General features: G+C 39.5%; 1 protein-coding gene across 4 annotated transcripts in view; it reads left to right on the forward strand.

Moving 5' to 3' along the window:
- The window catches only part of PTPRZ1 (protein tyrosine phosphatase receptor type Z1), a 200020-nt gene that overhangs the window by 63078 nt on the left and 124802 nt on the right, over positions 1-12140 (forward strand). For all 4 annotated transcript variants that reach the window (XM_051848907.3, XM_051848908.3, XM_051848909.3 and 1 more), the window contains exon 2: positions 241-306. In XM_051848907.3, coding sequence (XP_051704867.3) covers positions 241-306 — 66 coding nt within the window. The remainder of the gene's footprint in view (positions 1-240; positions 307-12140) is intronic.

A 12140-nucleotide genomic window follows, 5' to 3' on the forward strand; every position in this document is an offset into this window, starting at 1 on the left:
TTTGCTGTGGCTGGGCCTGAACTTCAGGGTTCTTTACATTTATTCCCTGAAATTTCCACTACTTCCAGAACAGAGGTGTTGGAGTCTACAGTGGTGGTGGTCGGGATAGAGGGGGCGTGTTGACAAGGTGACATGGAAATAAATAACCAAGAATCATTCAAGCTAGGAATGATTTGTGTACCTTTTATTTTTAAATTTTGAATTTCCACACATCAATCACTTGTTTTTTCTTGACTTTAGATTGGGCCTATGGATACTACAGACAACAGAGAAAACTTGTTGAAGAGATTGGCTGGTCCTATACAGGTAAACTTATTTATATAATGAGATTCAGCATAAATGTTCATTGTTTTCTATCTACTATATATAAAAGGAAACTTTGTGGCTCAATACGTCATTGTAACCTAGCTACATGGATAGCCAGTTAGACAAATTAATAAAAAATATAAAAAACAAAATAATTTCTTTTCATAAGCAAATCTGACCAAGTAGAGTATAGTGGTGTAAGAACTGGATTTGAATCCCAAGCCCTGGCTGACTTTATCTCCTTGGAATTTCCTGGATTTCAAAAAAATAAAAATAAAAAATGCCTTTTAATCTGGTTTCCCATGAATCTCTTAAAGTACCCTCCTATACATAAACTATTTGAGGTTTCATTATTTTCATCTGTGAAGCTGGAGTGGGGGAAGGAGGGTGTTCTGACCATTAAGGGAGATAAATGAAGTGGAAAGCAGTGACACAGAGCTTCCTTCCAAATAGAAAGCTCTCAATGAATGTTAGTGACTGTTGTTGTGAATGATTATTTTTATTCACTCAACAAACGTTGATGGAATTCTTGTTTTCCAAAGGGGCTTCCTTCTGAATTACTATGACCGAACTCACTGGAGCCAGAGTCCACTAGTACCGGACTGCCTTAGAACATAATGAATTACCTTTCATTGACTTGAAATAGTGAGAGCCAGAAATCATGATCAGAAACCCTGGAGGATGGGAAAGGTCCGGTTGGAATAATATGAGTGGAATTTGAATGAACCACAACATGCCTGGGGACCCTGTGAGAAATAGTCAAGTGTTAGAATTGGATAGGCACTAGATAGAACGTGGGTTGATAAGACGCAATCAGATTAGAGGGAGCTTGGCTAGTTTGGACTTTGTTTTATATACGAAGTACAAGAGCATGTTGAATTTTGTAAATAGGCATGCCTTGGCCGGCGCCACAGCTCGATAGGCTAATCCTCCCCCTGTGGTGCCAGCACACCAGGTTCTAGTCCCGGTTGGGGCACCGGATTCTGTCTTGGTTGCTCCTCTTCCAGTCCAGCTCTCTGCTGTGGCCTGGGAGTGTAGTGGAGGATGGCCCAAGTGCTTGGGCCCTGCACCCTCATGGGAGACCAGGAGGAAACACCTGGCTCCTGGCTTTGGATCAGCGCGGTGCGCTGGCCACAGTGCACTGGCCGCAGCGGCCACTGGGGGGTGAACCAATGGCAAAGGAAGACCTTTCTCTCTGTCTCTCTCTCTCACTGTCCACTCTGCCTGTCAAAAAAATAAAAAAAAAAAAGGGCATGCCTTTATTTTCTTCTTATTCATAGTCATTTTCATCATAAAAATGTAGGAAATGTGTTCAAACACAAAAAAGAAAATATAAATCGCTCTTTATTCCCCTCAGGGATAACCATTAAAAATCTATCATAGTATTTTTCGGACAGTTTTATTATCTTAGGTCTGGATACATAGTTATGTATCCAATTTACTATTAAAATTATTTTGAGCATTTTATAATTTCAGTGGTGATTCCTGCTAACTTGTGATACTGAATCTTTGCCCCGCAATGATCCATTGAATAAATGTTTTATTTTTTAACTATTCTCTTACCTTTCTATATTTAAGCTTCTAAAGCAATGACAGATGCATTAATAGAAAGATACACATGTCTCCCTTTGGTATTATCATTTCTTTTCTGGAAAATCCTAATATTCAGTTACTGAATAGAAATAATACACTTTTGAGATTCTTGATGCACACTGACTGAATTCTTTCTAGAGAGGCTGTATTGATCTCTGCTATAAGTAAGTGGCTGCCCCACTGAATACAACCCAAGACCGAAAATTGTCATTTTGAAAATCTTTACTGGCTAACGTGTCATGTTTTAGAAAATGAAATCTTTTTTATTTTCATTTTCTCTAGTTCGATTGCCACTGAAGTTGATTTAAATTTTTGTTAGCCATTTGCACTACCTTTCTATTAAGTAAGTTAAAATAGAAAACAAAACAATCAAGATGTCCATCAAGCGGGAGAATGAACACATTCAGGCACAATGTACAGTGGCTCCCTCTCCCGACTGTAGAGAAAGTGCTGCCCTAATGACCCATAAATTACAAAATATCATTTTTTAATTTTTAACAATTCTGATAAATTGATAAAAGCAAAAATTCTCTATAATACGTCACGTTTTTAATTTACTTAAATGCAATTCTTTTTGCTTTAAAGATGCTTTTACTTGTTTTTGCAGAGGGAATGTTGGTTTTAGAAAGTGCTATATATGTGTTGATATAAAAGACAAATTTTTCATTTTATGACTATCAATTGGGTTACAAGTTTATTAACTAATGTAATAGAATATTTTTTAAAATTTCTAACTTTATATACCTTTTAGTTTTACACCTGACAACAAAACCAATTTTGTTCTCATTTCCCTCCAAAATGGAAATCCTTATCCTTACTCCCCTAATAATTATAAGAAACTGTATGGCAGACTGAATGCATGCAGTGTGTCACTTACCATGGAAGATGGCGTCACAAGGGACACTTCCCGCTTCTCCTGGAAGCTATCTGCTGACATCAGCATCTGGATAATATTGAATACAGTATACCTTTTTAAATTATTTAGTTCAACATTGTTAGTAGTAGTTTGAGAGTGCTATTTCTGAAATATACATTTTTTCCAAGGAGTTTCTCGTGAGGATGGGAGGTCCACATGCTTTGATTTTTTGCACTTATATATTTATTTTTAATTCCTAAGAATACGACAAGTCGTCTTTTAAAAATTCATCACTCTATTGTTATGATAGTTTTTGCTCTACTGAAAAATCTTATGTAGCTGCTGTGGAAAACTTAATACCTAGAGATATATGGTTATAGAATGAATGTCAGCATGGTTTCATTTTGTTAACAATAAATTCCTAGTTTCAGAAATGTAGCTAAATTCAGGTTAATTTGTTATTAACTAATGAATCTTTAAACAGGTTAATAAGTCAAATACTTACCAGGCATGGAGGAGTAAAATGAAAAACACGCTTTAATGCATCCGCCACTCTCTCTCTGAACTCAGAGACAGAAAAGGAAGCCCTAGGGCATGGGGAGAGGGAGTTGGAAGTTCTCACCACTTCAGTACCAGTGGATGTCTGTTGTCCAGTGGAAGGCTGGCTGGTATGATGTGTTTCCCATCAGCCCGAAGTCCCTGAACAGCTAGCTGAGTGTGCCTCTTCAGGTCAGGAAAGATGGCAATTTTACCAGTGGGTTGCAGCAGATTTAACAGCAACTGCAAACTGCGATATCCCATTGTCTTAGGAGAAAGTCACAGAACTCCTTTAAATGGATTGATTGAGTATAGAGTTGGCGCGGCTTTCCAGGACAGCTCTATGCTTAACCAATGGATGGTTCTGTGCTTTATGAACAAGTTGCACAATCCTGTACATAACCTGAGGCCTATTGACTAGCTCTTGTTGGAAACAGTCTAGTGATCAAAGGGATACACGTATTAACAAGTGGTATTGGCCTTGGAGGAGGGGTGGCAGTCCTCAAAAGAGGATGTTCCAGAGTTATTTTGTCTGAATTCCTAGAGTATCGAAAACAGAACAAATGAAATCCTTTATCCGATAGAACACACTGTCCCATTAAAATCACTCCAAAGTCAAGCCCTATTGTGAGAGATTATTCACTATAAAGTTTATTATATCTGTTAACTTGGAATACAAGTTGAATTTGGTTATATTTTCATTTTCTGTGCTTATCATTCCACCTAGAAAATGAAAAATATGTAAATTTCAGTATAAATTAGTTTTAAGATTCTTCCATTAGTTTAAGATCCTAATGTCATGAATGATTCTAATAAATTGGTAGTGACCTCATTTAGTCCTAGTTTTTTTCTGTAGCAGTTTATCTTGTTGAGCCATATGCTTGTTCCTTCTTGAGTTATCACCTAAAATGACTAAATCAGCTGAAATATTGAAAGAAAAGACTGACCTCTTAGTGTTTTTACATAGAAAATTCTCTTAATAAAATTTAAGTCAATTGTAACACTATTCTGTGAGAACTCATTATGTTGCCACAAGTCACTTAAAATCTTATACAACACATCAAACATTATTTAAATAGAATCAGTTAAGCTGAGGTTGTTTAGGAAGGATTACACAATTATACTATATGAAATAACACAAATCCCCACTAACTGCTCAATGGGTGGAGAAATAGAGGGTGGAAAATTATTACTCTGTTAATTGTGCTTTTTACATAGGTTAAAACCAACTTTTATATTCAGGATATATGCTGTAATAACATTCAAAAATGACAGGGTTGGTAAAGGCAGTTGGGAGTCCAGTCCCATTTTTAAAAGTTATAGGAGGATGGGCAAGGCTTGTTTGTCAGTCTCTGATGAAAGAATGAATGAAACACAGGAATGTCAGCACTAAGTACGTAATGCTTCCCATAATGACTTCATCTCATTTAAGGATTTCAGAAAGTGAATTTTATTCTACCTAGAACCTTACATTTCTATGACAATGCATAAACAAAGACCAAAAATGAAGACAAAATCATTTTGTCTTTTTCTTTTAAATATCATCAAAATATAGCCCAAGATTCACACACAGGTTAGACTCTCTTTATTTGAGGTTTGATTACAGCCTCAAGCAACAAGATCATGAGAAGTGGATTACTTTAATTGCTCCGTTCGTGTTTGTTTGTTTGTTTGTTTTTTGACAGGCAGAGTGGACAGTGAGAGAGAGAGACAGAGAGAAAGGTTTTCCTTTTTGTTGGTTCACCCCCTAAATGGCCACTTCAGCCGGAGCTGTGCCGATCCGAAGCCAGGAGCCAGGTGCCTCCTCCTGGTCTCCCATGCAGGTGCAGGGCCCACGGGCTTGGGTCATCCTCCACTGCCTTCCCGGGCCACAGCAGAGAGCTGGACTGGAAGAGGAGCAACTGGGACAGAATCCAGCACCCCAACCGGGACTAGAACCCTGGGTGCTGGCGCTGCAGGTGGAGGATTAGCCAAGTGAGCCGTGGCACTGGCCTATTGATATATTCTTAATAGTTCTTAAATTTAGCTACATTTAATGTTTTAATTAAAGGATTGCATCAGACACAAGTCAGAAGCTGTTGCTGCCCTGGCCACTCTTGAGTCACTATTAGACTCAGCTGGATCCTTAAGAGTGAGGGATGCATTGAATAACTAAATAATTCTGTTTCCTTAAGTACAAATATAAAGACAAGAAGATACTAATTAAGGAAAACAGAAGAGCCACAATGTAAGGTTGTCTGTTGTGTGGTTTGGTATTTGGCTTTTGAGTTTTGACCTGGAAGAAAGTTGCCCAAACTTAACTCACAAAGAAACTTTGGATTCATTAGAATAATGACTGATTCTGGCTTGCCCAGGCCTGTCTTTACTCGTATAAACTAGAATATCCCTTTAACCTGCTGTATTTTCTTTGATGAACCAACCCTTATATATATTGTTAAAGACTGATCTATTCTATATGAAAGACAGAGTGGCAGAGAAGGGGAAGGAAGGAGGGAAGGAGGAAGGAAGAGAGAATCTTCCATCTACTCGTTCACTCCCTACATGGCTGCAACAGCTAGGGCTTGGCCAGGCTAGACAGGAAAGTCAGGAACTCCTTCCATCCTGGTCCTCTACGTGGGTGGCAAGGACCCAAGTACTTGGGGCTATCTTCCTCTGCCTAGCCATGTGCATTAGCAGGGAGCTGGATCGCAACTGGAGTAGCCAGGACTCACACTGGTGCTGTGATATAGGATGCCGATGGCATCACAAGCAAAGGCTTCACCTGTTTTGCCAAAAAAGCCGGCCCCACCATGCCTTATATCAAACCGAATGTTCATTTCTCATTTCTGATTTAGGAGTGAAAAATCGAGCTCCCAAAGTCTACTTTAGAGTTATCTAATGTCTGTTAAAAAACTGTATATTATCCGAGTATACAAGAGAGGCCCAGGAAGACGCACATGAGCCAGTTGGCCAGTCACCTGGAAAGTTAGCCCACCATAGGAGGCAGGCACCTCACTTGTTACTGCTTGCTCTTTTTATGAGGCAAAAATAAAAATCGACAGATATATTGAAACAATGTATTTTCAACTTAGTTAGATTCATTTTTGGCTAAGAAGGGCAGGAGACTTAGCTAAGACCCACAGCTTTGTCACCACTGTCTGGAGGCAGAGTCTCTACTTGGCCGAGTCTGCAAGAGTGTACCACAGAAACTTCATCGGAGCAGGGAGCATCTAGTGTGAGGCCCTGGTCATCACTCACCTGCAGCCTTATCAGGCTGCTCAACTACCCAGCATTCAATTTTCTAATCATATACCTTTGATAATGCCCTACTGAATTGCGTGTGGATCAAATAAATGTGTCATCGTGTTATAGGAAAGCTGTTACAGCAAGTACACTGTAAATCCAGGAGACTGTCATTCAAAGTGTTCTAACTTCAGCATAGACAGATTGAACAAGCCTGCGCACTTTGATATTTCCCTGAGAGGACTTAGATTGAGTTGATTTGCTCGAATGTATGCCGAAGTCAGATCATTCTCTCATCCTCTCATCTCTATATTTTTAAAAGTTTATGTACAATTTATATTCTGGGCAAACATCTATTATGCTAATTGTGATGACAAGAGAATGCTTCATTGATGGATAGAGTACAGTGAAATGACCTACGTCTTGGAAATTACTAACAGATCAGAATTTAAGTGTTCCCACCACAGAAATATAAGCTTGTGAGGTGATGCATATGTTACTAAGCCCAATGTAGCTATTCCAGAATATATACATATCTCAAAACAGTGTGATATGTGATAAGTATGTACAATTTGTATTCGCTAATTAAGATAGGTGTTTTAAAAATCATTTGCAACTCTCATTTAGTATAGATGTAAAAACAAATCTGAGGCCGGCGCCGCGGCTGACTAGGCTAATGCTCCGCCTTGCGGTGCCGGCACACCGGGTTCTAGTCACAGTCGGGGCGCCGGGTTCTGTCCCGGTTGCCCCTCTTCCAGGCCAGCTCTCTGCTGTGGCCAGGGAGTGCAGTGGAGGATGGCCCAAGTGCTTGGGCCCTGCACCCCATGGGAGACCAGGAGAAGCACCTGGCTCCTGGCTCCTGCCATCGGATCAGCGCGGTGCGCCGGCCGCAGGGCACCAGCCGCGGCGGCCATTGGAGGGTGAACCAATGGCAAAGGAAGACCTTTCTCTCTCTCTCTCTCTCTCTCTCTCTCTCACTATCCACTCTGCCTGTCAAAAAAAAAAAAAAAAAATCTGTGGATGTAGAATAGGATCCCAGTGAAATAATCATCGTTTGTTTTACGTAAAATTATAATTTGTGATACAGTAATTTTTCCCGTGAGCAAAATCAACATTGCACAAGTTCTCTAATCCAGCCTCATAACTGCTCCTGCTGATGGCATCTAATAGAGTCATAAATGGGTTGAGCAAGTACTGTGGCAGCCCAGGCTGAGAAAACCTCACAGCTTCACCTCTCTTCACTCAAACGATTTGAGTTTTAGGTGGCATGCACTGTGCCTGCCCCTCCCTGAACCACTTTTATTTCACTCTCTTCTGTTCTTTAGGTTGGAGTGCTTTACTTTATGAAATAGATATATTTCAGCAAAAGAAAAATAGAAGAGAAAATGTACATTGTAAAACAAAGAAGAAATCTGAGATTAGGCAACAGTTTGTGTTATTGCACAAGCTGTACTTCAGTAAGTTAAATTTCTGTGCAAAATGTCAGTATAATACACTTAAACCGACCTACACCTCCCTTGTGTTTTATGCATCAGTAAAGACCAATTGCAAAGATACTTAGTTTCAGTTTCCTGTGTTTTTTTGTGTGATAATTCTGACTCTTTAAACCAACATTTTCAAAGAGCAAAAAGATGAAAAATATGTAAATGATTTTTCTTACATTTAGAAAGATTTTTATTAAGTGTAGAATGTTTTAATGACTGAGGCACAGAATCACAAGAATGACTCTGACATATATTCAGACGTATTTAGGCCTGAAGAGTTTTATTTTCTTTATCAGTTGGCTAAGGACAATCAGTGTGTTAAGACACGGGTACCTGTTGGATCAGTTTCCCTCAGTGCTAAGATCTATGAACTGTGGAGTCAAGCCTTTGTCTTTAAGCACCAGTCTGATATATGTTTTTCTTCATATTGGGAAACTATTATTTATGTAGAAGCTTACCTTCCAGGTATAACTGCTATAGTGTCTTTTCTTGGAGAATAAAACTAAAATTTTCTGCTAACCCAGAAATCATTTCCATAAAGGCATTAAGAAAGAAAATGGTTTTCTTATCGAGTTGCTATTAAACCAGAATATTGTATGGATCCCAGACAGAGAAAGAAAGGAATTCACTTTCTGTAGCCAACCAGATACTACTCACTACATACCTGTTTTCAAGACAAACAATAACTATGTCTCAAGTAGAGGACTGGACAGTAACCTTGGTCACTCATAGATCTTTCAAACTTTACTTGGTAATTGGAGAAACTGTCTATGTTATACAATTTGCTTTATATAGAAGGAAGGCAAAGCTCATGTCTATAAAAGGAGGTAGCCTTGCAAATTGGAACTAGGTACCTACGAAGTTAGGCTCAAGTCTTCCACAGAACTTTGGAAAGTGTGGCACTAACTTCCTAAATGTTTGCATTTCAAAAAGATAGCTCAGGGGTTCTTGGGAAACTCACCTCAGGGTACTAAAGCTGATAAAAGGCTTATTTGGTTTTCAAAAGAATTTATGTCCATTGCAAAAAGAACAGCAAGCGCTTACATTAACCCATTTTTCTAAAGTACTTGCACAAGGGAGAGAAATCTCTTCTCTTTATTCAACAGAAAGAGTCAAGCCACTCGTTTTAGTTTGCATTTGTTCTTGTGCTTCCTGCTTATCCTTCCTGGCATTGCTGTGGCCTCTTACTATGCACACTGTTCTGTGAAATGCTTCTGTCTCAATAATAATTTGTGGATATCTTCCTAAGAGAAAGTATACTAACAAAGTCTGTATGCGGACAACCAAGAACATTAGCTTCTCCAAGGGCAAAGCTTTATTTTCTCCCCCACTGTAACTCTGGGCTTAAATCAATTACACACATACAGCAGGCACCCAATAAATGCTCAGTAGTTAGAGAGCTCTACTTCCTGCAAGTTCCTTGGGGCACAGAATTGATTTCACCTAGGAGGAACTGTAACTAGTAATTTGAAGGAACTGTGCCGTAACCTGAGAAATGCAAAAAATAAGTATTGTAGAGTGAGTTCAGAGCAGGTTTTAGCATATGTAAACCAGGCATAAATCTTAATAAATTGGAACTCAGGAAGGGATGCATTTTGTAGTCTCTTGTTACCTGGAAATGGGCACAGTCACAGACCCATCAATGCCAAAGTGTATCCAAAACATGGCGTATCCAATCTGGATCACCTCTAACTAGCAAATGATAGATCAAGGCTTTACACATAGGCTTCCTATCTGTGTATGTCATGAGCATCTCCAGAAAGTAAGATCCACTTGCAGCACTTGTTTTTCATGAATAAAATGCATCTTCTCTTTTCCAAAATCCCCAAAGTTTGTCCCTGAAGATCAGCTGAATGTATACATCTAGTGCCCTTGTAATTCCTTAAGATTTTAAATTCAGTCAATCTGGGTTAGAAGAGGAAGGAGTTGATTTATCATTTCCTTGGCTTACTTTCTACCTCGATGATATTATCTACTCATTGACAACAGAAAAGTTAAGGTATTGAAATCATTAGTTTATTTAAATGTGTAACATGAGCCAGACCCTGAGCTAGGTGTCAGGGATGGAGTGATGAATTGAAATAATCATAGACATATACCCAAAACCAGTCTTGTGAATGTGCTGTGGTAAATTGTGGTAACACAAGATCCAGGTGCTTCTAACTGGCTTAAACCATTCAGGGAAGGCTTCCCAGGGAAACCAACTTCACACTGAGATAAAGCATAAATAGGTGCAAAGTCAACTTTGGTCAATGTCTGTTCTGGGCAAAGGGAGCAGCTGTGCTGAGACCTGCAGGTGAAGGAATTCACTGTGCTCCAGCCTCTACTATACCCTTTTTGCCTTTGCACAGAAAACCAGGAATGTGATAAGACAAGCTTCAAGTGGTCCCATCCATTAGTGCCAGTATCCTTATCCTGTCCACAGTTCTAGATAAAAGGATTCACATTGCATTTAGATTTGCAGTAACTTAAATTTTCAGTTACTGACATTTGTATTTAAGGGGTGCTAGGCAGGATTTTACAGCAACATTTTAGTTAGTAAACTAAAGGAAGAACAACTGGTAAGTGTTTGAGAGGGGTGGGAGGAAGCGGAGGTTTTACATCCTCCTCTGAGGGGGAGTTCAAGTGCATAGGATTACTCAACACATCATCACGTATCTTGGCAGGGAGTTCACTGTGAGGAAAATATGGACCTGGATCTATTCTAATGAAGCGAAGTTTAGTTAGAGTTCTTTCACTGATAATCGCATAAGCTCTGAGTCAACCTAACTACTTGGTTTCCTTTACCTCTTTTGTCTCAAGTTTCCTGATGTGTAAAAAGACATAATAGTACTACTGCAAATGGTGCTGCAGTAATAAATGAGTCAGTATATACAAAGCACTTACAATAGTGCCTGGTACATATGAAGTGTTCAATTAAAGTTATTAAAGTCAGATAAGTCTTTTATAATATTCAGGACTTGTACCAGGTTTATAGCAATCACACAGTTATCTTTTTTAAAATGTAGTGTGACTTTCAGTGACTTTTAAATAATTTTTTTTTTATTTTTTTTTTATTTATTTATTTTTTTTTTTGAAAGGCAGAGTGGACAGTGAGAGAGAGAGAGAGACAGAGAGAAAGGTCTTCCTTTGCCGTTGGTTCATTTTTAAAGATTTATTTATTTATTTGAAAGGCTACAAAGAGGGAGGGAGGGAGGGAGGGAGGGAAGAAAGGAGGGAGGGAGGAAAACAGAGAGAGAGAGAGAGAGAGAGAGAGAGAATGTCTTTCATCTGCTGGTTCAGTCCCCAAATGACCACAATGGCCAGAGCTGGGCTGATCTGAAACCAGGAGCCAGGAGCTTCTTCTGGGTCTCCCATGCAGGTGCAGGGGCTCAAGGACTTAGGCCATCTTCTTCTGCTTTCCCAGGCCATAGCAGAGAGCTGGATTGGAACTGGAGCAGCTGAAACTTGAACAGACGCCCATATGAGATGCCAGCATTGCAGGCAGAGGCTTTACCTGCTAACACCACAGCACTGGCCCCTTTCAGTGATTTGAATGATCTTGTTCTACCTCCTCGCAGCTCCCTTTCCCTCTGCCTGCTGATAGGCCAGCCTTCTATGAAGCAGATCTCTAATTCTGTCTTCCCCTTCTTGCTTGGGTACCAGACCTCTGAACTTCCTTCAAGTGAAGTTTTCCTGTTGTTCTCTTGTTCTGTGGCCAGAGAAGAAAGCTGACTTTAATATACTACTCCTAAGCACTCCTCTTCATTGTAACACAGAAACACAGCAAGTTCTATGACTTATTCCTCATCCCTGTCTCAGAGCGTGGTACCTTGCATGTGCTCAAACAAGGGGGCACAGCATGAATGAGCAAAGCTGAGAAGCAGGTCATGTTTTCATTTTACAAAGGAAGAACCAGGGATGTAGTCACTTGTCAGAATCACACAGTGAACAGAAGACTGAAAACTTGAACCTGGATCGAAATTCTCGGGGTTCTGTCATGAGACTTCTCAGGGTCTTACCGCATCCTTTGGTAACAGTAAGGTGAGAAATAATGCAAAGCACAAAGCTGTTAGGTTTCCAGCTCTTGTGTAAAGATAAAAAAAAAAAGAAAAGAATACCCGTTCCAAAGCCATTGTGTATAGCATGATCTCTCGATTTTA

The sequence above is a fragment of the Oryctolagus cuniculus genome, chromosome 3, assembly GCF_051225735.1.
Source record: "Oryctolagus cuniculus isolate XC-2025 breed Fujian yellow rabbit chromosome 3, ASM5122573v1, whole genome shotgun sequence".
Lineage (NCBI taxonomy): Eukaryota > Metazoa > Chordata > Mammalia > Lagomorpha > Leporidae > Oryctolagus > Oryctolagus cuniculus.